Here is a 26,876-nt window from a genome sequence, read left to right as displayed (position 1 = left end):
ACACATTAAGGCACTTACATCACAGTTGACCGCGGTGGAGAAGGTGAAAAGCTTCAAAGTTCCTCAGCGTACATGTCACTGACAATCTGAAATCCCGTTTTACGATCCCGTAACCAATTGTGCTATTGTGTATGTTTTCGCGTTATTTGTAACTTATTTAGTACATAATGTTTCTGCCACCATGTCTTATGACCGAAAAGAGCTTCTTGATATCAGGGCAGCGATTACTCACCCCGTACTGGAGGAATTTTTCTTCAACGAGTCAGATGGGAAGGGTTTACTCCAGACACCTAACAAGGCCCTCATCCCAGTCATTCGCAGGAGGAAAACATGGAGGTATTGTGGACAACGGTCCGGGTGCCTTGTAAGGATCCGTCGCAGAGAGAGTAATCTACCTTTACCATCAGTCCTATTAGCCAACTTACAATCAATCGATAATAAAATAGACAAACTACGAGAACGTATATCCTACCAACGAGACATTAAAAACTGTAATATCTTATGTTTCACTGAGTCGTGGCTGAACGACGACATGATTAACATACAGCTGGCGGGTTTTAGGGCTTTTTCGGCAGGATAGAACATCGGCCTCTGGTAAGACAAGGGGAGGCGGCCTATGCATATTTGTAAACAACTGGTGCATGAAATCTAAGGAAGTCTCAAGGTTTTGCTCACCTTAGGTAAAGTATCTCATGATAAGCTGTAGACCACACTCTTTACCAAGAGAGTTTACATCTATATTTTCCGCAGACCGATGCTGGCACTAAGACCGTACTCAATGAGTTGTATACGGCCATAAGCAAACAGGAAACACTCATCCAGGAGGTGGCGCTCCTAGTGGCTGGGGACTTTAATGCAGGGAAACTATAGGTTATGACTAACCCCGGTTCTCAGATAGTATGAGTGAGGTACTTCACTATGGGATACGCCCCTAGCGTATTCGTCAGAAGCCTTATTACACTACGCCAGCCATAATGGTATTTCACTTTGGGATATACTGACTCCCTTATTGCCAGACAAGCTTATCCTGACGACCGACTAATCTGTGCTATATATATATATATATATATATATATATATATATATATACAGTATATCACAAAAGTGAGTACACCCCTCACATTTTCTTTTAATACACTGCTCAAAAAATAAAGGGAACACTAAAATAACACATCCTAGATCTGAATGAATGAAATATTCTTATTAAATACTTTTTTCTTTACATAGTTGAATGTGCTGACAACAAAATCACACAAAAATGATCAATGGAAATCAAATTTATCAACCCATGGAGGTCTGGATTTGGAGTCACACTCGAAAACCACACTACAGGTTGATCCAACTTTGATGTAATGTCCTTAAAACAAGTGAAAATGAGGCTCAGTAGTGTGTGTGGCCTCCACGTGCCTGTATGACCTCCCTACAACGCCTGGGCATGCTCCTGATGAGGTGGCGGATGGGATGGAGGATGGAGCGAGACATGATGTCCCAGATGTGCTCAATTGGATTCAGGTCTGGGGAACGGGCGGGCCAGTCCATAGCATCAATGCCTTCCTCTTGCAGGAACTGTTGACACACTCCAGCCACATGAGGTCTAGCATTGTCTTGCATTAGGAGGAACTCAGGGCCAACCGCACCAGCATATGGTCTCACAAGGGGTCTGAGGATCTCATCTCGGTACCTAATGGCAGTCAGGCTACCTCTGGCGAGCACATGGAGGGCTGTGCGGCTCACCAAAGAAATGCCACCCCACACCATGACTGACCCACCGCCAAACCTGGAGGATGTTGCAGGCAGCAGAACGTTCTCCACGGCGTCTCCAGACTCTGTCACGTCTGTCACATGTGCTCATGTGCTCAGTGTGAACCTGCTTTCATCTGTGAAGAGCACAGGGCGCCAGTGGCGAATTTGCCAATCTTGGTGTTCTCTGGCAAATGCCAAACGTCCTGCACGGTGTTGGGCTGTAAGCACAACCCCCACCTGTGGACGTCGGGTCCTCATACCACCCTCATGGAGTCTGTTTCTGACCGTTTGAGCAGACACATGCACATTTCTGGCCTGCTGGAGGTCATTTCGCAGGGCTCTGGTAGTGCTCCTCCTTGCACAAAGGGGGAGGTAGCGGTACTGCTGCTGGGTTGTTGCCCTCCTACGGCCTCCTCCACGTCTCCTGATGTACTGGCCTGTCTCCTGATGGGCCTCCATGCTCTGGACACTACGCTGACAGACACAGCAAACCTTCTTGCCACAGCTCGCATTGATGTGTCATCCTGGATGAACTGCACTACCTGAGCCACTTGTGTGGGTTGTAGACTCCGTCTCATGCTACCACTAGAGTGAAAGCACCGCCAGCATTCAAAAGTGACCAAAACATCAGCCAGGAAGCATAGGAACTGAGAAGTGGTCTGTGGTCACCACCTGCAGAACCACTCCTTTATTGGGGGTGTCTTGCTAATTGCCTCTAATTTCCACCTGTTGTCTATTCCATTTGCACAACAGCATGTGAAATGTATTGTCAATTAGTGTTGCTTCCTAAGTGGACAGTTTGATTTCACAGAAGTGTGACTGACTTGGAGTTACATTGTGTTGTTTAAGTGTTCCCTTTATTTTTTTGAGCAGTGTATTTGAGTATATCTTTTCATGTGACAACACTGAAGAAATGACACTTTGCTACAATGTAAAGTAGTGAGTGTACAGCTTGTATAACAGTGTAAATTTGCTGTCCCCTCAAAATAACTCAACACACAGCCATTAATGTCTAAACCGCTGACAACAAAAGTGAGTACACCCCTAAGTGAAAATGTCAAAATTGGGCCCAAAGTGTCAATATTTTATGTGTGGCTACCATCATTTTCCAGCACTGCCTTAACCCTCTTGGGCATGGAGTTCACCAGAGCTTCACAGGTTGCCACTGGAGTCCTCTTCCACTCCTCCATGACGACATCACGGAGCTGGTGGATGTTAGAGACCTTGCACTCCTCCACCTTCCGTTTGAGGATGCCCCACAGATGCTCAATAGGGTTTAGGTCTGGAGACATGCTTGGTCAGTCCATCACCTTTACCCTCAGCTTCTTTAGCAAGGCAGTGGTCGGCTTGGAGGTGTGTTTGGGGTCGTTATCATGTTGGAATACTGCCCTGCGGCCCAGTCTCCGAAGGGAGGGGATCATGCTCTCCTTCAGTATGTCACAGTACATGTTGGCATTCATGGTTCCTTCAATGAACTGTAGCTCCCCAGTGCCGGCAGCACTCATGCAGCCCCAGACCATGACACTCATACAACCATGCTTGACTGTAGGCAAGACACACTTGTCTTTGTACTCCTCACCTGGTTGCCGCCACACACGCTTGACACCATCTGAACTAAATAAGTTTATCTTGGTCTCATCAGACCACAGGACATGGTTCCAGTAATCCATGTCCTTAGTCTGCTTGTCTTCAGCAAACTGTTTGCGGGCTTTCTTGTGCATAATCTTTAGAAGAGGCTTCCTTCTGGGACGACAGCCATGCAGACCAATTTGATGCAGTGTACGGCGTATGGTCTGAGCACTGACAAGCTGACACCCCCACCCCTTCAACCTCTGCAGCAATGCTGGCAGCACTCATACGTCTATTTCCCAAAGACAACCTCTGGATATGACGCTGAGCACGTGCACTCAACTTCTTTGGTCGACCATGGCGAGGCCTGTTCTGAGTGGAACCTGTCCACTTAAACCGCTGTATGGTCTTGGCCACCGTGCTGCAGCTCAGTTTCAGAGTCTTGGCAATCTTCATATAGCCCAGGCCATCTTTATGTAGAGCAATAATTATTCTTTTCAGATCCTCAGAGAGTTCTTTGCCATGAGGTGCCATGTTGAACTTCCAGTGACCAGTCAGTATGAGGGAGTGTGAGAGAGATGACACCAAATTTAACACACCTGCTCCCCATTCACACCTGAGACGTTGTAACACTAACGAGTCACACGACACCGGGGAGGGAAAATGGCTAATTGGGCCCAATTTGGACATTTTCACCTAGGGGTGTACTCACTTTTTCACATGAAAAGATATACTCAAATATTTTTAAAAAAGAAATGTGAGGGGTGTACTCACTTTTGTGATATACTGTGTATATATATATATATATATATATATATATCACACAAATGGGCCTTGCCCCTCAGAAGATCCTAGAAGTAAAACAATATGCGCCAGGGTCAGTGCAGTGACAACGAGCCTATAAAACTTTGCAAATGTATGAGGCGAAGCCCAACTCGCTGCTGAGCAAATATCTTGGATAGATTTGCCCTTAAATAAAGCCCAGGACATAGCCATTCCGCTCGTGGAATGAGCCAGTAGGCCAGCAGACTGAAGACCCTTACTTGTTTAGGCCAAAGCGATACCCTCCACTATCCAGTGGGTGAGGCGTTGTTTAGTGAGCGTTTTACCTTTTACGCGATGTCGTTGGTGGAGTCCTCCCGCAGCGGGGCCATGGAGTCGAGCTGGCCGCCCCAGCTAGTTCTCCACGATCTCCCATGAGGATTTCCATCACCTCCGGTGCGCCGGTCCCCATGTTAGGGTCATGTTGACTCAGGCTAGCTTGGCATGCTAGCCTGCGACAGAGGCTCTTCACGGTGAAGAAGGCTCAGCATGGACAGGAGCCGGGGGAGGCTAATGATTCATGGGCATGTTGCAGCCCAAAGCAAGCTGAGCACACCGAGTGGGTGCCCTTGGCCGATATCTAACTACACAGGAGCAGATTCGTGCTGGGAGCTTCTCCTTGTTTGGGGTGGGAGATGCCTTTGTCACCATAGCTTGGACGGTTTGTTTGTATCTGTAAGAAAAAAATAGCATGGTAGGCTAGTCCGATAGCTAGCGATTAGCATGGGTTATCTTCGACGGTGGCACTCGGTGTGATGGCCGGATACTGTTTCTGAAAGGACAGGTTAGAAAAGATAGCTTGGTGTAGCTAGTAAAAACTTTTCTTGCCCGAAGTAAAAACACCAAAAGCTAGCTAGCGTGGTGGCTATCTTTCCGACGACTAGTCAGTTTGGATACAGCTAACGTGGTTGTGAACGAGTTTGCAGTGTCACAGCTGTGCCCGTTACTCCCGGTAATAATTTTTGTAAGCTCACGTCTGTGGACAGTTTAGCTATTTCTGGAAAATGCAGTCGTGTCGAGGTAAGCTTTCTGATGAAAAGCGAGAAGAGGTGTTTGAATGACTCAGAGAGCCGCTATTATAAGGTAGGAGGACACCCTTCCCCGATGTACACGTCTCGACAGTGTAATAGGCTTCTGACAAATACGCTGGGGCCGTATCCCATAGAGAAATACCGAAATGAATACTTGAAAGAGAACAAATCATTTTTACCTAATTTCTATCAGCATGTTAAATGTGCAACCATAGGGGGGAGGGGAAAAAAGAAGAAAAATACATTTTTTTAAATAAAAAAACTCTAGACCACCTTTACTTCACACACAGAGATGCATACAAAGCTCTCCCTCGACCTCCATTTGGCAAATCTGACCATAATTCTATCCTCCTGATTCCTGCTTACAAGCAAACACTAAAGCAGGAAGCACCAGTGACTCGCTCAATAAGAAAGCGGTCAGATGAAGCAGATTCTAAGCTACAGGACTGTTTTGCCAGCAAAGACTGGAATATGTTCCGGGATTCATCTGATGGCATTGAGAGTACACCACATCAGTCACTGGCTTCATCAATAAGTGCATCGATGACGTCGTCCCCACAGTGACTGTACGTACATACCCCAACCAGAAGCCATGGATTACCGGTAACATTCGAACCGAGCTAAAGGGTAGAGCTAAAGCTTTAAAGGAGCGGGACTCTAACCCGTAAACCTATAAGAAATCCCACTATGCCCTCCAACGAACCATCTAACGGGCAAAGCGTCAATACAAGACTAAGATTGAATCCTACTACACCGGCTCTGACGCTTGTCGGATGTGGCAGGGCTTGCAAACTATTACAGACCACAAAGGGAAGCACAGCCACGAGCTGCCAAGTGACACAACCTACTAGACGAGCTAAATTACTTAAATGCTCGCTTCGAGGCAAGTAACACTGAAACATGTATGAGAGCAACAGCCGTTCCGGACGACTGTGTGATCATACTCTCCGTACCCGATGTGAGTAAGACCTTTAAACATGTCAACATTCACAACGCTGCAGGGCCAGACTAATTACCAGGATGGGTACTCTGAGCATGCGCTGACCAACTGATAATTGTCTTCACTGACATTTTCAACCTGTCCCTGACTGAGTCTAATACCAACATGTTTCAAGCAGACCACCATAGTGTTCTTGGGCACAGGGCCAAAAAGATAATCAAGGACACCAACCACCCGAGCCACGACCCGTTCACCCTGCTATCATCTAGAAGGCGAGGTAAGTACAGGTTCGTCAAAGCTGGGACAGAGAGAGTGAAAAACAGCTTCTTATTTCAAGGCCATCAAACTGTTAAATAGCCATCATTAGCTAGCCTCCACACAGTACCCTGTCCTGAACTTAGTCACTGTCACTAGCCGGCTACCACCCGGTTACTCAACCCTGCACCATAGAAGTTGCTGCCCTATGTACATAGACATTGAATCACTGGTCACTTTAATAATGTTTACATACTGTTTTACTCATCACGTGTATATACACACTGTATTCTAGTCAATGCCACGCTGACATTGCTCATCCTAATATGTATATATTTCTTAATTCCATTCTTTTACTTTTAGATGTGTGTATTGTTGTGAATTGTTAGATACTACTGCACCATTGGAGCTAGGAACACAAGCATTTCGCTACACCCACAATAACATCTGCTAAATATGTGTATGCGACCAATCAAATCGATTTGAGCACTCTAAACAGCTGAGTGACATAAGCAAACAATGATAAATCAATGGATAAATTGGAATAAAGACTATTCTTAATACATGATTTAAACCGTGACAGAGGTTCTTTTCATTGGAAGATTTTATTTTCATATTTACCACTAAAATATATTTACCACTGCATTTTAAACAAACAAGAGAATGGTTAAATTAGCATAATTTAGAGACCCTCCCACAAAAAAGTTTGACTTCTGTTGCATTTAGGGGAGCGAATGTCTCATTCAGAGGAGCTGAGCCCCCCAATGGCTCTCCTGTAATTCGTACCATGCTGATCATTCTGTGGTCTCCGAAAGCCTACATTCAGAAATTAGACCAATACAATGTTAATGAGATGTACTGTTATGCTCTGAGAATAGACTCATTATATTAGCACATCTGTCCTGAGTTTGACATTGTAATTTAAACTGTTTAGAATGCTCCTTTCCCTGTCATGTAAATTGCCTATTTTAATATTGAGTTGTAGGCTTGAGGTGGTGTCTGGGTCGAAGCTTGCTCATGTGTAATGGACTTTCTCTCCCTGGCAATGTCTGTTCAACCAAACTCAGGCATAATGATTTCGGGACAATCCATCATTCTGGTCAGGATCAAGGACATTGTCCACCCTTTCTGGTTCTGCTGTAAAACTGCAGACAGAGTGAGGTTCATGGTGACTACTTAATTTACATTGCAAACAACTACAATTCATTGCATCGATATGATAGGTATTTACACAGCAGGCAATATGGTTGAGGAGTCTCTAATGCAATACGTTACTCAGAAACATTCATATCAGATGGAATCCAAGAAACCCCTCAAGTTATACAGTATCTTGTTGAGCAGACATAGAAGAATACATATCCAGACTTTTCTTAGTTAATATCAACTGAAACATTATGCTAGGCTGACTGCCTTCCACACAAGTTGCTTAAGATATTTACTGTACATAGTGGAGGTTGTCATGCTCTCAATGATGCATTCTCAATTAATTTCAGAATCTGTGGAGGTGTCTTGCATCACGTGGTCAATGAACATGAATGGGCCTTCGGCTGCAGCCAGCATGACAATCTGGAGGAGAACCGCAACAAAGACCCGATGCAGCAGGGATCTTCGGCACAGTAAGCACTGACCCAAATTGTCTTGAATGCTGAAAAGTATCGAGACGTACTGCAACTTTAGGTGAGAAATCATTGTTCATTCTGCCACATAGTATCCTTCTCCAATAATTCAAATACTTACTAAACTGAATGCATTTACCTTGGAATTCTAAGACTGATGGTCATCAAAGGCAAGTCTGTCATAGTTGGCAAGTGGTATAGTCAAATTCCAGAGGCCAGAACCCTTTTTGGCAGCACTTGACTACAACCATCAATCAAATAATCTTGTCTCTATGTCTAAGGACATGGCCAGAAGTACAGCTTTAAGTAGACAACACGATGCCCTCCTGCAGTTTGCACACCTTTGAACGTTGGTGTGGGCAAGAAACATGTTTGAGAAACAACATTTGTGTATTCTTTATCTAGCGTATAGGCATCATTATTTTACTTTTGGAATGGTATTAGATTTGTTTACTAAACTACTCTATTCCTGGATATTATGCTCCTGAAGGTTAACTCCAAATTACCTAACCAAATTATCTAACTATCCTGGTGTAAATACAGTATGAAACAAGTCTGGATGATTACACAGATCATGTCAAATAAAGGTTTATTACAGATATTTTATAAGAACACAAGATACTCTGTAACCTTCTCAAACTAACAAAGACCACAGTGCAAGTAAAAAAATTAACAATAGCAGTTGTGCAAAAATACCACAAGACAAATAAGATAAAACAAAATAACATTCAGATGAAATACTGATATGGCAAAGTACTGAACTACCATTGCCCTGGGCCCGGTTTCCCGATATTGACGGAACTTAGGTTCATATGAAGTATTGAGTAATATATTGAGTATTGAGTAATATACCACATTACTTCTTACTAATAGATTTCTTGTTTTGAAACATTACAAGGCATTTTTTCCCTCAGTAATTTTGGCAAAAAAATATTTGGGCTGGTAAAAAATCTAAGTTGGTTGGTAGATTTATTTTATCTACATGCCACATTGGCTGGTGGGCCAAAATGTCAATTTTATGCGCTGCTTGCGAGGCATGTCAGTTTGCATAGCCCACCACTATACATGCACGATCCATATAAAGAAAATATTGCAATAATAGGCTAATGCAAGGCATGTATCAAATTGTTGCTTACTGAAACTCCCAAAGTCCTCCAACCATTATAATAAATATTGATTTTCGCATCTAGGCAACTCCAAAAGCCTGCGGAGGTTGTGAATTATGGACACACAAGATGTGCATAGAAAATTATAGCAATCATGATGAAGATGTGTGTTAAATTGGGGCCTACGCCTGCTCCCTACTAGGCGTAGAATCCAAGCCCAGGCATAGTACATAAACTTAGCAAAAAAAGAAACGTCCTCTTACTGTCAACTACGTTTATTTTCAGCAAACTTAACATGTGTAAATATTTGTATGAACATAAGATTCAACAACTGAGACATAAACTGAACAAGTTCCACAGACATGTGACGAACAGAAATTGAATAATGTGTCCCTGAACAAAGGGGGGGAAAAATCAAAGTAAGTCAGTATCTGGTGTGGCCAGCATCTCCTCCTCTGCCCTAGCCCTCACCCTCCATTCCAACAGGTCCCAGACATGCTCAATGGAATTGAGATCCGGGCTCTTCGCTGGCCATGGCAGAACACTGACATCACACACAGAACAAGCAGTATGGCTGGTGGCATTGTCATGCTGGAGGGTCATGTCAGGATGAGCCTGTAGGAAGGGTACCACATGAGGGAGGAGGATGTCTTCCCTATAACGCACAGCGTTGAGATTGCTTGCAATAACAACAAGCTCAGTCCGATGATGCTGTGTTGCCAGTTGTTGTTGCCATCCTGTACCTGTCCCGCAGGTGTGATGTTCGGATGTACCGATCCTGTGCAGGTGTTGTAACACGTAGGTCTGCCACTGCGAGGACGATCAGCTTTCCGTCCTGTCTCCCTGTAGCACTCTTAGCCGTCTCACAGTACGGACATTGCAATTTATTGCCCTGGCCATATCTGCAATCCTCATGCCTCCTTGTAGCATGCCTAAAGCACGTTCACGCAGATGAGCAGGGACCCTGGGCATCTTTCTTTTGGTGTTTTTCAGAGTCAGTAGAAAGGCCTCTTTAGTGTCCTAAGTTTTCATAACTGTGACTTTAATTGCCTAATGTCTGTAAGCTGTTAGTGTCTTAACGACCATTCCACAGGTGCATGCTCATTAATTGTTTATGGTTCATTGAACATGCATGGGAAACAGTGTTCAAACCCTTGACAATGAAGATCTGAAGTTATTGGAATTTTCACAAATTATCTTTGAAAGACTGCATCCTGAAAAAGGGACATTTCTTTTTTTGCTCAGTTTAGAAGGGCTTACACCCAAGTGGGGCAACACGTATAATTTTTAAGTCCAGTTTAGAGTGAATTTTACGTTGGACGTAGAGTTATGAACCTCTTATGACCAACTGGTGCAACCGGCCCCAGGTCAACGGGCATCTCCCGTCAATTTCAGGTAGGTGCACCAGCGAGGTTGTCCTCAGTCTGGGATGTCTGGAGATCCTGGGATAGCCATCTACAAATCCATTATGTCAAACATCATGCCAAGTGAACAGGTAGCGAACTGCTCCAGCACCTTTCCTCAAAGGACAGCTTTCTCAACCTAGCCTGTATTGATAGGGAATAAAAGGAACAGTTCATTACAAAAAAGTCAAATATTGTGTAAAATGAATTTTGAAATGTTGTGAAACAGGTAAACAGAACCACAGGTGAAAGATTTTCACCAACCTTTATCTGGGTCACCCTCTCCTGTCTTTCAGCCCTCACGGACTTCCGGGTTCTTTCTGCAGCTCTACACCTTGCTCTTCTCCCCCTTCCTCTAGCTCCTCTACCCACAGCAGATGGGAACTAAGGCTCTTCAACACTGGAATCCTACAGAAAGAACATGCAGGGTCAAGTATCACACTTCTACAATTAATACACAACATCTTGATAACCAATGTAGCTAATACAAATGAGCACTTTTATAGATACCAAATGAAATGCAGTAGTTGTTGATAAAATGTTTATCAAATTGAATGTCTAAGATTAGGGTATCCTACATCATATTCTGTTTTACTTTGGTGCACATTTACCACCTAATTGTTCACATTAGGGTCTATTACATCTAATTATGGGAGCTTTGTTTGTTTTTACTGCAATCTAAAATCAGGCACATTTAGATTGCTAGTTAGTCTAACTAGGTAGCTAGCTCAGGACTACCAGCTAGTTAGAGAATGCAAGGGGCCATACCCAGTATTGGAATCAGAAGGGCAAAGGACTAAACGTTACCAAGCATGCCAAAGCCATGTTATTTTCCGTGAATGCAGCACTATGAAAGTCCAAATTCATTGTGATAGCTAGCTAATGTACCTAGACAGCTTGCTAGCTATCGCCAGATTGCTATCTAATTTTCTACCAGGCAGAGAAATTCCAGTTAACTATCTAGCTAACTTATCTAAAGTTGTTATCTATAATAAAGTTAACCATTTGAATTACTAAAAAAACCTTTTTATTACAATCTAAAAATGAGAATTATACCCAGTGTATCACATTTTTACCTGTTCTGAAGACATCAAATAGAATCGATTCATCTTTTCAATCTTGACCGTAGTGGTTATCGCATCCACTTGCAGTGTCGAATTTTCAGCAGCCTAAACTGCGTTCAGAGAGGATGCTGATGTACCATATGATTCCCTGCAGACTACCTATGAGAGAGAGAGGAGGTTTCTTGGAAATTGTGTTCAAATCTAGGTCTCCAAAAACACCTGTACACATATAATTACACAGCGCAGCCTTAAGATGGTACACCCCATTCCTATACCACACCTCACACTGGCAGATTGAGTCTAAAGTAATGAGAGAAAATGTGTGTCACAGCAGAATGAGACTGCTTTAGTGAGTTGGCAGAGTCATTTAACCCATCTGGCCATTGCCAGCTCTCTGGAATGGGACTCAATGGAGAAGTGTAATTTAGCTGAAACCTGGTGGGGAGAGAGGACACGATCAGATGCTCAGTTTGGCTGAGAAATCCTGTAATAGGCAATGGCACAGCCAATGTGTAGCTGCTGTCCATAACACAAGTTAGTTTCTGCAGAACCTCCATCTCCTGTCTTGCGTTGCTCAAAATTATGTATTAGGCAGAGTGAAGATAAGACTACAGAGCCAAGCAACTCAGGACTACGCTCTGTCACACTATCAGGCTGCTTCTTCTGTTCTAGGTTTGGATGTGCATTGCGTATACTAGTGACTGTCCATTCATCAGGGTGTATATTGGTTTCACACACACGTCTTTGACATTCTAACTACTCATGGAAAAAGGGTCCTGGGGAGCAGGGGGGGATCTCTAGGGTGTCTATGGTGCTAGGAATGGCAGCCGAGGGGTTACTGAGAGGGCTACTTGGAATGGTCTTCCGGGCCATGGGTAAAACTGGGAGGGTATAGTGGGAAGCAGGGTTAAAATAAACACCTCTGGAGAGGCAGCGTGGACCTCTCAGCTGACAGACACACAAATGATTGAATACTTAGTTACTCTCCTCTAATGTTCTCTCTTTAAGAGCATGGGGCTCCCGAGCAGCGCAGCGGTCTAAGGCACTGCATCTCAGTGCAAGAGGCGTCACTACAGTCTCTGGTTCAAATCTAGGCTGAATCACATCCGGCTGTGATAGGGAGTCCCATAGGGCGGCGCACAATTGGCCCAGCGTCGTCTGGGTTTGGCCGGCGTAGGCCGTCATTGTAAATAAGAATTTGTTCTTAACTGACTCGCCTAGTTTAATAAAGACTAAATACAAATCAATGTACGAAAGAGTCCAGAAACGTCAAAATGACAGGTTTGAGGCTGAGACCTTCTTCACTTCTCTCTTTCCCAAGACAAACTTCCCATCCTGCTTTTGAAGAGGTGCCCCCTGCCCACACATACACTCACCCCTCTGTTCTCACCAACCCCCGCCACCACTCCAGCTTGCGTACGTGTTCCCCACCGTTGAGGGAAGAGCAGCTCTTCTCAAAGCAGCCTGTAAAGCCTCTCTGAGATTTAGAACCAATGTGGAGGGAGACCAAACCACTCAGATCCTGGGAAACCAATCAAAACATTCAGCCCACCACATATCTACATAGATAAACATGACTTCCCTTATTTCTGTATGCTTCTGTGTTTTGGTGCAAACACTGACAAATCCTGAAAGGGTAGATGGGTCGGGTCACAGGGGGAAGGAGGAGACTAGAATGGGAGAGACTGACCTAGCTAAATGGGAGAGAGAAGGATTGGACAGGAGAGAGAAAGACAGGACAGGATGGAAAGGGTCATGACATCAGTCACCACAGAACAAAAAACATATATTCTCCTGTGATATCAGCCCACAGGAAGTTACAAGCGCCAGACCAGAGGAAGAGACCTACTTCCGATTTCAACTAACACTTTCTAACATCTCCCCCTATAGCCTGTCTCTTTTCCTTCCATCCTACCCACCCCTCCACTCTCACACTTCAGAAAACCCCTTCAAATCAACTCTGATTGCCCCTGCTCTTCCTCTCCCTACAATATTACTGAACAACCCAGATTCAGCCATTCCTTGGACATGTTAAACCAATCAAAGAGCTTCCCTCTGCAATAACACCCTAAATGGTCTGGAGGGTTTGAGGTGGGCAAAGAGAAGAATGCTGAATTTACTGACATTGACATCTGCAAATGCTTCTTGACCTCTGATTTGCCAGCTTTGCTCATAGTATCACTGCCGATGGCCTTGGCTGAGAGAGAGCATCAATCAACAGACGCTCCCTCCTGTTTCGTCTGTCTCCTAGCCCCTAAGGGGAGGAGAGCTGGAGCTAAATCTGGAGCTAATTATGGATACTAGTGTCATTCTGAGTGGTGAGGCCAAAGGCCTATATTATTCTGTTACACAAATCAGGCAGGGTTATTGCTGATCTCCAGCCTTTTGAACTGAGGAATTGATCCCTAAATCCCTAAAGAGTGTGCTTAGCTGTAATCATAAGCGGGGTCACTCAAACTTTTATTAATGTGCTGGGAATAAACAAATGAACCGTATTAATTCTCAGACCACCCAATGAAAAATAGGCCCAGTTTCAAAAATACCCATGCATACAGAAGGCCTATGGACAATGCTGCATACTATTTTCATGTTTGCTTTTCTTGTAGGGTTGGGCAGAACCCAGATTTTCATACCGTTTCTGTACCATACCAGGGTATACGGTATTATCGAATGGGCAAACAAATACATTTAGGCAACACGAATCTGGATCCAGGAGGGGATTGAATGTCTCTGCAGTAACCAAGAAGCTTAATCTTGACATCTAGCCACTTCACCAGCAAGTTACCAACCAAATGCATACCTGGAGCCCTGACCTGGTTTTAATTTATTTGGCACATCTTCGATTTCTTAGTTATACTTAAATTAAAATTTAAGCAAATGGCATCGCACCCACCAAACCCCGCAAAGAAAATATTATTTTGAAATACAGTATATCTCCCAAGCCAATTTTCTAGTACTGCTATGAAAAGCCAGAGTGGCAATAGAACACGCACCTTCTTTAAACATCAGTCCCACTGTCTGGTGGACGACCTGTTTGTGCGTAGCCAGGACAGCAGGCTCTATTCTCTTTCACAAACTGGTTGACCCACACACACGTCCCCCTTCTGTTCAGTTGTGTTTATGCTTTGAGCAGTCACATTTTAATAGCATTCAGCTGACAGTCTAAATCCAGACACAGAGAGAGAATGAACTAGAGAGGAAATGCCCATGCTGCAGATCGACAAGGATCTGTGCTATTTGACTACTCAACCGATACACTGGCTCGAGCTTCGGATTTACCACAGACCACACATACAACCACACACCACCAGAGGGAGGGAATAAAAGCGAGACCTATACGGGTCATTTCCCACCAAATCAGCTGAATGGCTGCAGAGCAGCAGCAGAGACTGCAGACAGACTGACAGAAAAACAGAGCAGGGGTTTAAAGCATCGTCAGCCCCATCTGGCTCAGAAGAGGCAGAACGTCCCTCTGAGTTTCTAGCTCTCTTTTCCTGGGTTTTCTTTCTCGGTCTTCCTGTTTTCTCTGCTTCCCTCAGGGGACGGACACACAACACACACACTGCTCGAGGTGCTATGAGCTTAAGCGTAATCCTGTGACCTCACATACACACACCTTCCTCTGTCTTGCTGTAACATGATAACATGTCTGTTAACACTGACAAGGAAGTAAAGCCACCTGCATGTTCTAACCTGACTGGTGATCACTGAGCACTGGAGACTGACAATGCGTGTGTATATTTTGCCTGCCGAAACAGCCTCAGGCAAGCAGCCGACACCTCTTCCACTTCAGTGAGAGAGACACACTGTGTAACGGAGGAGTGTAAACCTGATTTGGGAGTCTTCAATACAAGAGGAGTTGTAGAGTATGTCAGAGCCGCATGCAATGGCTGATATTAATATACACATATACAGAGACATACAGAAAGGGACAGACATACAGAGAGAGGGAGGGAGACTGAGTGAAAAAAATGAATAAGTAAGAGAAAGTGTGGGGGGTGTCTTCATTCCAGACTAAAGGCAATCTGTTCATTTGAAGAGCACTAGATAGTATTCAATCCAGTCACAAGAACGTGGAATCCAATTGTCCTTCCTCATGACTCCTGACTGCAAACCATTCTCCACTGCCTGGCTGGTGTGTGTGTGTGTGTGTCTCATTTGACATTCTAATCAGATTGTGTCTGAGCCAGGGCGCATTTAATAATCCTATGGTTGTTTATGATCAAAGCCATGGAATCTTCAGTTATGGAAAGTACACTCCCCAGGTCTGGAACATGGCCAACATTACAGTGGAAGTTAATATTTACAGTGGTAGAGAATGGATGAAGCTGAATAAATACAGACTGAATAGGTTGACAATTCTGATCAGCCTGGGAACAGGTCACTCATTCATCCCGCTGTCTGTGTGTGTGTGTGTCTGTGTGTATATATCGGCGGGCAACTGCAGGGTGCATGTGACGAGTCTAGTGCAGTAGTGCCATGGTAGAGGTAAGTTACATGCTTGCTTACCAGTTGCTTGCATACTCTCGCTTACAGCTCACTGCCCTTGTGGTGAATTGGGGAGCAGCTTCATGCACAAGTCTCAAAGCCAAGACAACGCAGGAGTGCACAAAGCCAAGACAATGCAGGAGTGGCTTCAGGGCAAGTATCTGAATGTCCTTGAGCGGCTCAGCTAGAGCCCAGACTTGAACCTGCTCTAACATCTCTGGAGACCTGAAAATATCTGTGCAGCAACGCTCCCCATCCAACCTGACAGAGTTTGAGAGGATCTGCAGAGAAGAATGGGAGAAACCCCTCAAATACAGGTATGCCAAGCTTGTAGCGTCATACCCATGAAGACTCGAGGCTGTAGCCGCTGCCAAAGATGCTTCAACAAAGTACTGAGTAGAGGGTCTGAATACTTAGGTAAATTTGATTTTTTTTTTAATAAATTAGCAAAAATATGGAAAAATGTCAAGGGGTCTGAATGTCTTCCGAAAGCACTGTATATAGCAGTTAATCAATCAGTTACCATGAGAACCCAACCTTTGTCATTCATGTCATTATCCTCCTTAATATCAGTGAATGACATAACTGGACTGGTCAAATCTATGATAGCTGTCACCTAGCCTTGATCTTATACTGTTAGATCAGTGGTTACTTCAAGGAAGGAAGGATCAGCCTCTCCAGGATTATGTGTGATGATTTTGTCCAATTTGTCACAAAAATGCACTGACAATGGAAAATGTTTGTTGATGTGTCGCTTTATTGAACCATATTATTTGTGCGGTGATGGGTTGAAATTGCAGCCCCTCTTTTTGTACTGCAGCAATGGGTCAGTTTTATGCGATAACATTTCAACGATTTGACATTTTTATGCAAAAAATAGTAGAGTGAATGGTCAAATTTGCAAGCCCTCACATAACATGCAGGGAATTGTTGATTTTGCAAACAAAATTGCCATCGCAGAATCCTGGAGAGACGGATGGATAGATGCATTGTGAAAGGATCTGAGTAGGGCTGAGTAGAGCCTAAGTTGATCCCTAGATAAGAGTGTTGTGTTAAAACCAGCAGTCAGCTGAGGAGCTACTTACCCTCCAGCAATAAGTCTAAATCAGGAGTTCTGTGTTGTTGTTTATAAATGAAAACAACAGTATTATGCACTCAACTCTCATTTGCTTATAAGGAGGGCACATTTTTGATCCAATGCACCTCTCAGAGTTAATATTAAATGGATATCCATGTCAATAGTTGATCTCTCTCTCTAGCTTGTTACACTGTCCATAAAATACAACTTCCAGATCATTCACATATCCATTCATTCAACTGGTTCTCAACTGGAGTCAGAAATCAATAAGAGCTCAGAAGTATGTGATGGATCTTGATATTAGCAGGGCACCAAGACAAGACGTGAGACAAGACACTGTGTTGTAGGTTTGAAGTTGGGTGTCTACACACAGAGGACAGTCTTTCTAACACACAGGAACCCTCTCTCATCATTACATTTTGGACAGAGACTTAAAAGGATCAATCAGCAATTGCTACATCAATTTTTGGACTTAATGAACTTAATGATATGTTACCCATTGATTCTTGAAGAATCATCAGAACCCAAAATATAAGCTTATTTTACTCCAATGTTTGTAAACAAAGTAAATGTAAATTAACACTAAAGCCTCAAAACATGGCTGCAGAACTATAATGTTGATATCATGGATGGTCAGTACCTGTATCCATAGCTCTGTCTATGAACTTTATAGTGGTTACATTTCTCCAGCCCCATCACTCAGCTTTTTGCCGAAACAATGGCGGGGAGGATGCTTTGTTAATATTTAAACTGCTGATTGGCCCTGTAAGCATCTATAAAGTAGTACAGTAACACAGTATTGTAGTCTACTCTATAGTATTGTTCAGTCAACTCACAGTGATGACAGCCTTGCTGAGACATAGGGACCCTCTGCAGCCAAACTCTCTCTCATCCTGAGACTTGTAGTAGCTCAGAGTGTTGTTCTTCAGAACCACCCAGCGATCCTGCCAGCCGTGGATGTAGTTGGTCCACTGAAGGAGAGGTAAGGGAATGCAAATTAAAAAGTGACTTAGCTATGAGGGAGGGAGGAATTCACAATGTGATCATGCTATAATGAGGATGTGCACGATATACCTTTTTGCCCTATGTAACAACACATTGTTGGGACAAGTTGGCCACTGCAGTCTGAAAAGGCTAAATGAGACACTTAGATTGGATGTCAATAACTAAATTCAATCACACAATGGTTAGTTGATGAAACACTAGGAAGGTAGAATCATATGATTAACTTAACTTCTAAATTCATATCCGTTTGTTGACTACTGTTTTGATGCAATATTCTACTGTGGCATTCATCTGATGTAACAATCTGTGGCAAGCAAGCACTCACAAGGCTGTATGAAACAGTTAACTACGTAAAGAAAAAACCCATTCATCCATCTAAAACTAATTTATCAGATGTACAGGGCTTACTATGATAACGCAGGTGAGTTTAGCATGATTATGATGTGCAATATCTCAACCTGTTTGGGTTGGCCATTCAGGCCACATAACTAGAATGATCATTATATTTCTATGGTCAGACAGACTTTAGAATGGCAACCCACACAGCTTTCAATTAGATGCTTACCTAGATAATATTATGTTTGCTAATGCCTAACGTTAGCGAACTACCGTTTTGTTAAAGCCTTTCAGAAACCCCCAACCAGAAGCCACGGTCAAGTTAAGATGGGCCAGCTGTCAGCTAGACAGTTTGTGTGCCTGGTTTGGTTACCTTTGTTTGGCTAGCTAGTTTGAAATGTAATTTTTTTTTACAAACAAAACAAAACAAGAGCTCGCGCGCTTTGGTTCTTGTTCACAACAGTAGGACTGACACTTTGTCAACCAACACTATCGTTTAATTAGTCCATAACACTACAATAGGCTTATAGGCTATGTTATTGGCTAATAATATACATAGCGTAATTGCGGTGTATAGCCAGATACGCTACCCTTTTTTACTTGGAGCACATACATTGGGAAACTGTAGGCGCACACAAAACATTTAGGAGCACAAAGGTAATACAGTTAATCTTTATTTTCTTCTAGGCGCACCTAAACAATAATTACGGGTCGCACAGTAAAATAGGTAGGCGCATATGCGAGTAAAATGGTCGCACTGTAGAGCCCTGCATATGTCTAGCTAGCTGTCTCTAGCTACCCATCTCAACCACCCAGAGCTAGCTAGCTACGGTAGTTAAAGTTAGCTAACGTTAGCTAGCTAATTAACTAGTCAGGTTTGACGTCAGATCAGTTAACGTTACCTTGCTGAGGATTCCACTGTACTCGGCGATTCCAACAACAGGCTGTCCTACTCCCGATTCCGCGGTATCCAAATCTTCATCGGAACCCGAGGAATTCCAGCTCTGGTTATCCGACATTGTTGGTGTTGTCTAGGTAGCTAGGAAGCGAACGTTAGCTGACAGTCGAGCTAAATGAAAACAAACAACTAACGTTAGCTACAGAAAGTTTAAAATAATTAGAGCGCAATAATAGCGTTACGAAATAACTGTTACACATCTAACGTTACTAGCCAGATCTAAATGTCTTAGCTATGTCCTAAAATTATTCTTATTAGCTAGTGTTTGTCCAAATTGACTCTTCACCTGGAGGACTGTTTGTGTCACTAGCCTGTAACGTTAGATAAGCTATAACGATAGCAGACTGGCTAGTCAGGTAGGAACTAGCAAGGAATGACTCGCACCCGCCCCTTTATGTTTTCTTCTAGCGGCAAACCTTCCATCCAGCTTGAAATACTCAAAACCCTAGCAGCTATTTGAAATAAAGAGTATCACACTACTAACTGACTTGGTAAATGTAATAAAATCTAGTATTTACTACGACGAAAACATCTTTATATCAGTAAATAATTGCCTTTCTAAGCGTCTGACAGCTACGCCATATTCACGCCTGTCGGATTCGCGCGTGGAAGGGGCGCTGGCTGCTCGGGTGACGTCCCTAAATCCGTTCCCCAAAAAACAAGTAAACCCCTCCTACATATTCAGTAAGTAGTACTTCGCATTAAGTAGCATGGCATGGCATGGCAGGTCATATCCATGATTACATTACATTCTTTCTCATTGACATGAGATCACTGATGGCATAGTCTGTAAGGAACAGTACACCAATATTTACTGATTCCAGTGTATTAGTGGTTTGTGTTTCAGTAACAACCCATTAGAACAGTACCACTGAGGAAAACTACACCTAAATGTATAATACCCGTGTTTTCATATAAAACAGACACTGTGCCATGAGTGGGAAATCAGTGATTTATGTGGGCCCAGGAGTGCCACACACACACACACACACACACACTACCCACCAACAACATCCCTGACTAAATTCTTAAGGCCCTCCCTCTAAGCGTCAATGACATAACCAAAGCCCACTAAAATCCCAAGTTCTTTTATCTTTTTAGCACACTTTCTTCTTTGTCCCTGCCTTCCCTCCCTTCCTTGCTCTACCAGTCATATTGGTAAGGTCACGTGCTCTGACTCACAGGAAAGCCAGAGCTTTAAGTATAAGTCACAGTCATGTGATATTCCATGCTCAGCTGAGCGGCTCTTCCTGTCACAAACGCCTTTGTGATATTCCTCATTCCCTCCTCTCCTCCAGTCCTAATCCATTTGGTGGCCTACACAAATCAAATCAAATTTTATTTGTCACATGCTTCATAAACAACAGGTGTAGACTAACATTGAAAAGCTTACTGACGGGCTCTTCCCAACAATGCAGAGAAAGAAAATAGATAAATAATAGAAAAGTCAACCACGCAATAATAAAAGTAATAATAGATACACAATATATACACAGGGTACCAGTACCGAGTCGATGAGCAGGGGAACAAGGTAATTGAGGTAGGTACAGTATGTACCCTGAACAAAAATATAAATGCAACATATAGCAATTTCAAAGATTTTACTGAGATACAGTTCATATAAAGAAATCTGTAAATTGAAATAAATTCATTAGGCCCTAATTTATGGCTGTCACATGACTGGGAATACAGACATGCATCTGTTGGTCACAGATACCTTTAAAAAAAAAAGATAAGGGCGTGGATCAGAAAACCAGTCAGTATCTAGTGTGCAGCGCGACACATCTCCTTCGCACACAGCTGATCTTGGTGTTGATTGTGGACTGTGGAATATTGTCCCACTCCTCTTCAATGACTGTGCAAAGTTGCTGGATATTGGCGGGAATCGGAACACACTGTCGTACACGTCAATCCAGAGCATCCTAAACATGCTCAATGGTGAGTCTGGTGAGTATGCAGGCCATGGAAGAACTGGGACATTTTAAGCTTTCAGGAATTGTGTACAGATCCTTGCGACATGGGGCCGTGCATTATCACGTTGGAAGGTGAACCTTTGCCCCAGTCTGATGTCCTGAGCACCCTGGAGCACGTTTTCATCAAGGATCTCTCTGTACTTTGCCCCATTCATCTTTCCCTCAATCCTGACTAGTCTCCCAGTCCCTTCAGCTGAAAAACCTCTCCACAGCATAATGCTGCCACCACCATGCATAACTGTAGGGATGGTGTCAGGTTTCCTACAGACGTAATGCTTGGCATTCAGGCCAAAGAGTTCAATCTTGGTTTCATCAGACCAGATAATCTTGTTTCTCATGGTTTGAGAGTCCTTTAGGTGCCTTTTGACAAATAAAAGCGGGCTGTCATGTGCCTCTTACTGAAGAGTGACTTCCACCTGGCCACTCTAGTATAAAGCCTGATTGCTGGAGTGCTGCAGAGATGGTTGTCCTTCTGTAAAGTTCTCCCATCTCCACAGTGGTACATTGGAGCTCTGTCAGAGATTCCATTGGGTTCTCGGTCACCTCCATGACCAAGGCCCTTCTCCCCCGATTGCGTAGTTTGGCCAGGCGGCCAGCTCTAGGAAGAGTCTTGGTGGTTCCAAACTACCTCAATTTAAGAATGATGGAGTCCACTGTGTTCTTGTGGACCTGCAATGCTGCAGAAATTTGTTGGTAACCTTCCCTAGGTCTGTGTCTCAACACAATCCTGTATTGGAGCTCTACGGACAATTCCTTCGACCTCATGGCTTGGTTTTTGCTCTCACAACTGTGGGACCTTATTTAGACAGGTGTGTGTGCCTTTTCAAATCATGTCCAATCAATTGATTTTACCACAGGTAGACTCCAATCAAGTTGTAGAAACATCTCAAGGATGGCCAATGGAAACAGGATGTACCCGAGCTCAATTTCGAGTCTCATAGCAAAGGGTCTGAATACTTATGTAAATAAGGTATCTGTTTTTTATTTTTAATAAATTTGAAAACATTTCTAAAAACCTGTTTCTGCTTTGTCATTACGGGGTATTGTGTGTAGATTGATGAAGGAAAAGATTATTTAATACATTTTAGAATAAAGCTGTAACGTAACAAAATGTGGGAAAAGTCAAGGGGTCTGAATACTTTCTGAATGCACTGTATCTGTGTCACAGTGGTAGGCATCCAAGCTTCAGTGTGTATGTACGTGTTTGTGTTTAAATTACCTGTAAACACTTATCTATTTCGGTTTTGTGGATTTAAAACGGGTATTTAGCAAGGGTAAACTGATTCTAGATCTGAGCCTAAGGGAAAAACTCTCCTCTACTAGCGGGTCACCACGTGGCGGAGTCATGGGTTCTATGGCTCTGACCTGGAGCTCAGTGGGGTCATGAGACCCATGATAGTAAACCACAAGACCTCCATCCATTAGCTGAATGCACACACACACACACACACACACACACACACACACACACACACACACACACACCTCTGTTAACCGAACAACAATACCAGCCCTCTTCCCTCCAAGCAGCAGATTAAGTTCAGCTCTGTGGATTCCAGGCATAACTTAGCATTATTTAGCAATGTTAGAGTTTGTGCAAGGTCCAGAGCTAAGGGTGACTGTGACCAACCAGTTATTAGCTCACTGAGCCAAAACTTTTGCCTTTATGTGGGTACACAATTATTTGGGTCTCACTCAGGGAGATTATTGAACCAATGTTAGCAATGTTAGGCAGTGCCAATGCCAGCAAGTAAACAAACTCTGAATTGGGAGGGAGGATGAAATGAATGTGTCTGGATTTGTGACTGCCCGTGTACATCTGTATACTGTAGCTGGAGGCTTACATTGTGTTGCTGGGTCACTCCTAACTTCCTCTTTAGATTACCCAGTCAAATACAGGTTTCCTCTCAGAGGTGTATGAAAACATTGCTGTATATAGAAACAGTATATGAGGACATTATCTAAGGGCATTGTGTGGGGATTCAAAATGCTTGTGCAGTTGGCAAACCCCTTCACCCTGGCAAAAACAGGCTAGATAATACACAAATATACCTATATTTCAGCATGTACAGTTTTAGGCCTATATAATTAGCTCCATTCCTTCCTGTTAGTCAGCTTTTAGAGGCTCAGCCTGTCTGTCTGCTTACTGGGAGCATATGTCACTACTGAGGCTCTCAGGGGCCCCGGATTTGCTCTAGTCTTTAGAGAGAGGGAGAGACAGTGGTGGAAAAAGTACCCAATTGTCATACTTGAGTAAAAATAAAGATAACTTAATAGAAAATGACTCAAGTAAAAGTGAAAGTCACACAGTAAAATACTTCTTGAGCAAAAGTCTAAAAGTATTTGGTTTTAAATATACTTAAGTATCAAAAGTAAATGTAATTGCTAAAATATACTTAAAATAAAAGTATTAATCATTTAAAATGTTTTATATTAAGCAAACCAGACGCACCATTTTATATTTTTTCTTTAGGAATTGCCAGGGGCACACTCCAACTGTCACGTTCCTGACCTGTTTTCTGTTAGCTTTTGTATGTGTTAGTTGGTCAGGACGTGAGTTTGGGTGGGCAGTCTATGTTTTCTGTTTCTATGTTGGTTAATGGGTACCTAATATGGCTCTCAATTAGAGGCAGGTGTTTTTCATTTCCTCTGATTGAGAGTCATATTAAGGTAGGTGTTTTCACACTGTTTGTTGTGGGTGGTTGTCTCCTGTGTCAGTGTTTGTCGCACCATACGGGACTGTTCGGTTTGTTTGTACATAGTTCTTTTTGTGTAGTCTATTTTTCCCTGTTCGTGCGTTCTTCGTGTTTTATGTAAGTTCGTATAGTTCAGGTCTGTCTACACATTCGTTTTGTTATTTTGTTAGTTACTTCAAGTATAGTTCGTTTTCTGTCTTCGTTGTTTTGTCGTGTCTTAATAAGTCATGTCATTTCACAACGCTGCGCCTTGGTTCAATCACTACTCCTCCTCTTCGGTTGAAGAGGAGGAGGACTACCATTACAGAACCACCCACCTCTCCAGAACCAAGCAGCGCAAGTTCGAACAGCGGCCAAGAGATCAGGACTCATGGACTTGGGAGGAAGTATTAGAGGGAGAAGGACACTGGGCGCACATTGGGGAATATCGCTGCGCTCGTGAGGAGATGGAAGCAGCGGGAGCCCAGGAGCAGTGGTATGAGGAGGCAGCAAAGAGACGTGGCTGGAAACCGGAGAATGAAGCTCAAAACCGGATTTATGAAGGTACGCAGTTAGCACGGAAGCCCAAGAAACCCCAAAAATTTCTTGGGGGGGGGGGGGCTAAGAGGTAGTGGGCCAAGGGCAGGTAGGAGACCTGCGCCCACTTCTCAGGCTAACTGTGGAGAGCGGGAGTACGGGCAGACACCTTGTTACGCAGTAGGTGTCTCCTGTACGTGTGCATAGCCCAGTGCGGGTTATTCCACCTCCCCGCACTGGTAGGGCTAGATTGAGCGTTGAGCCGGATGTCATGAAGCCGGCTCTACATATCTGGCCACCAGTAGTCTCTTTGGGCCGGCTTACATGGCACCAGCCTTACGCATGGCATCCCCGGTTCGCCTACATAGCCCGGTGCGGGTTATTCCACCTCCCCACACTGGTCGGGCGACTGGGAGCATTCAACCAGGTAAGGTTGGGCAGGCTCAATGCTCAAGGGAGCCAGTAGGCTTGCACGGTCCGGTATTTCCGGGCTACCTCCCCGCCCCAGCCCAGTACCACCAGTGCCTACACCACGCACCAGGCTTCCAGTGCGTTTTTAGAGCCCTGTTCCTCCTCCACGCACTCTTCCAATGGTGCGTGTCTCCAACCCAGTGCCTCCAGTTCCGGCACCACGCACTAAGCCACCTGTGCGTCTCCAGAGCCCTGTACACACTGTTCCTTCTCCCTGTACTAGTCCTGATGTGCGTGCCCCTCAGCCCGGTGCCACCAGTGCCGGTACCACGCACCAGGCAAATAGTACGCTTTGAGAGTCCAGTGTGCCCTGTCCCTGCTCCCCGCACTAGGCTTGAAGTGCGTGTCTCCAGTCCGGTGCCTCCAGTTCCGGCACCACGCACCAGGCCTACAGTGCGTCTCAGCCGGCCAGAGTCTGCCGTCTGCCCAACGGCGCCTGAACTGTCCGTCTGCCAAGAGCCGCATGAACTGCCCGTCTGTATTGAGCCTTCAAAGCCGCCCGTCTGCCATGAGCCTGCAAAGCCGCCCGTCTGCCATGAGCCGCCAGAGCCTTCCGCCAGACAGGAGCCGCCAGAGCCTTCCGCCAGACAGGAGCCGCCAGAGCCTTCCGCCAGACAGGATCAGTCTGAGCCATCCGTCTCCGCAGCGCCATCTGAGCCATCCGTCTCCGCAGCGCCGTCTGAGCCATCCGTCTCCCCAGCGCCGTCTGAGCCATCCGTCTCCCCAGCGCCGTCTGAGCCATCCGTCTCCCCAGCGCCGTCTGAGCCATCCGTCTGTCCCGAGCCATTAGAGCCGCCCGTCTGTCCCGAGCCGTCAGTCAGGAGCCGCTAGAGCCATTCGTCAGTCAGGATCTGCCAGAGCCGCCAACCAGACAGGATCTGCCAGAGCCGCCAACCAGACAGGATCTGCCAGAGCCGCCAACCAGACAGGATCTGCCAGAGCCGCCAACCAGACAGGATCTGCCAGAGCCGCCAACCAGACAGGATCTGCCAGAGCCGCCAACCAGACAGGATCTGCCAGAGCCGCCAACCAGACAGGATCTGCCAGAGCCGCCAACCAGACAGGATCTGCCAGAGCCGCCAACCAGACAGGATCTGCCAGAGCCGCCAACGAGCCATGAGCGTCCAGAGCCGCCAGCGAGCCATGAGCGTCCAGAGCCGCCAGCGAGCCATGAGCGTCCAGAGCCGCCAGCGAGCCATGAGCGTCCAGAGCCGCCAGCCAGCCATGAGCGTCCAGAGCCGTCAGCCAGCCCGGAGTTGCCAGTAATCCAGAACTGCCCCTCAGTCCAGAGCTGTCTCTCTGTCCGGAGCTGCCTTTCAGTCCTGAGCTGCCTCTCTATCCTGAGCTGCCTCTCTATCCTGAGCTACCTCTCTATCCTGAGCTACCTCTCTATCCTGAGCTACCTCTCTATCCTGAGCTACCTCACTGTCCTGAGCTACCTCACTGTCCTGAGCTACCTCACTGTCCTGAGCTACCTTGTCTTGGTGTTGCCCCTTATATTAGGTGGGTGGAGAAAGAGGGTGGTCATTCTAAGGAGGAGATGTAAGCTGGGATTGACTATGGTGGGGTGGGGACCTCGCCCAGAGCCTGAGCCACCACCGTGGTCAGATGCCCACCCAGACTCTCCCCTAAACTTTGTGCTGGTGCGCCCGGAGTTCGCACCTTAAGGGGGGGGGGGGTTATGTCACGTTCCTGACCTGTTTTCTGTTAGTTTTTGTATGTGTTAGTTGGTCAGGACGTGAGTTTGGGTGGGCAGTCTATGTTTTCTGTGTCTATGTTGGTTAATGGGTACCTAATATGACTCTC

At 44.8% G+C, this 26,876-nt stretch overlaps 1 protein-coding gene and 1 long non-coding RNA gene across 13 annotated transcripts in view; both read right to left on the bottom strand.

Annotated features, from left to right (window-relative positions):
- Nucleotides 1-20,076, bottom strand: part of LOC129818309 (ceramide transfer protein-like) — a 75,873-nt gene extending 55,797 nt beyond the window's left edge. For 9 of the 12 annotated variants that reach the window (XR_008753922.1, XR_008753923.1, XM_055874070.1 and 6 more), the window contains exons 1-2: nt 19,359-20,042; nt 17,952-18,086 (exon numbers count right to left, since the gene is read on the bottom strand). Coding sequence is in view for 10 of the 12 variants with exons in the window: in XM_055874070.1 (XP_055730045.1) it covers nt 17,952-18,086; nt 19,359-19,475 (252 nt within the window). In the remaining 2 variants the exon portion in view is untranslated. Of the gene's footprint in view, nt 1-17,951; nt 18,087-19,358 lie in introns of all 12 variants that reach the window. The other 3 variants (XM_055874066.1, XM_055874064.1, XM_055874065.1) reach the window with 3 other exon arrangements.
- Nucleotides 8,549-17,945, bottom strand: LOC129818311 (uncharacterized). Its single transcript, XR_008753924.1, has 4 exons — nt 12,926-17,945; nt 11,562-11,708; nt 10,750-10,893; nt 8,549-10,629 (listed from the first exon to the last, which is right to left on the bottom strand). It is a non-coding gene; the product is annotated as an uncharacterized LOC129818311 (long non-coding RNA).
- Nucleotides 20,077-26,876: the final 6,800 nt, after the last annotated feature.

Source organism: Salvelinus fontinalis, chromosome 21, assembly GCF_029448725.1.
Source record: "Salvelinus fontinalis isolate EN_2023a chromosome 21, ASM2944872v1, whole genome shotgun sequence".
In the NCBI taxonomy this organism is placed as follows: Eukaryota; Metazoa; Chordata; class Actinopteri; order Salmoniformes; family Salmonidae; genus Salvelinus; species Salvelinus fontinalis.
Note: the sequence above shows the minus strand (reverse complement) of the source record. Positions and strands in the feature narration are given on the sequence as shown.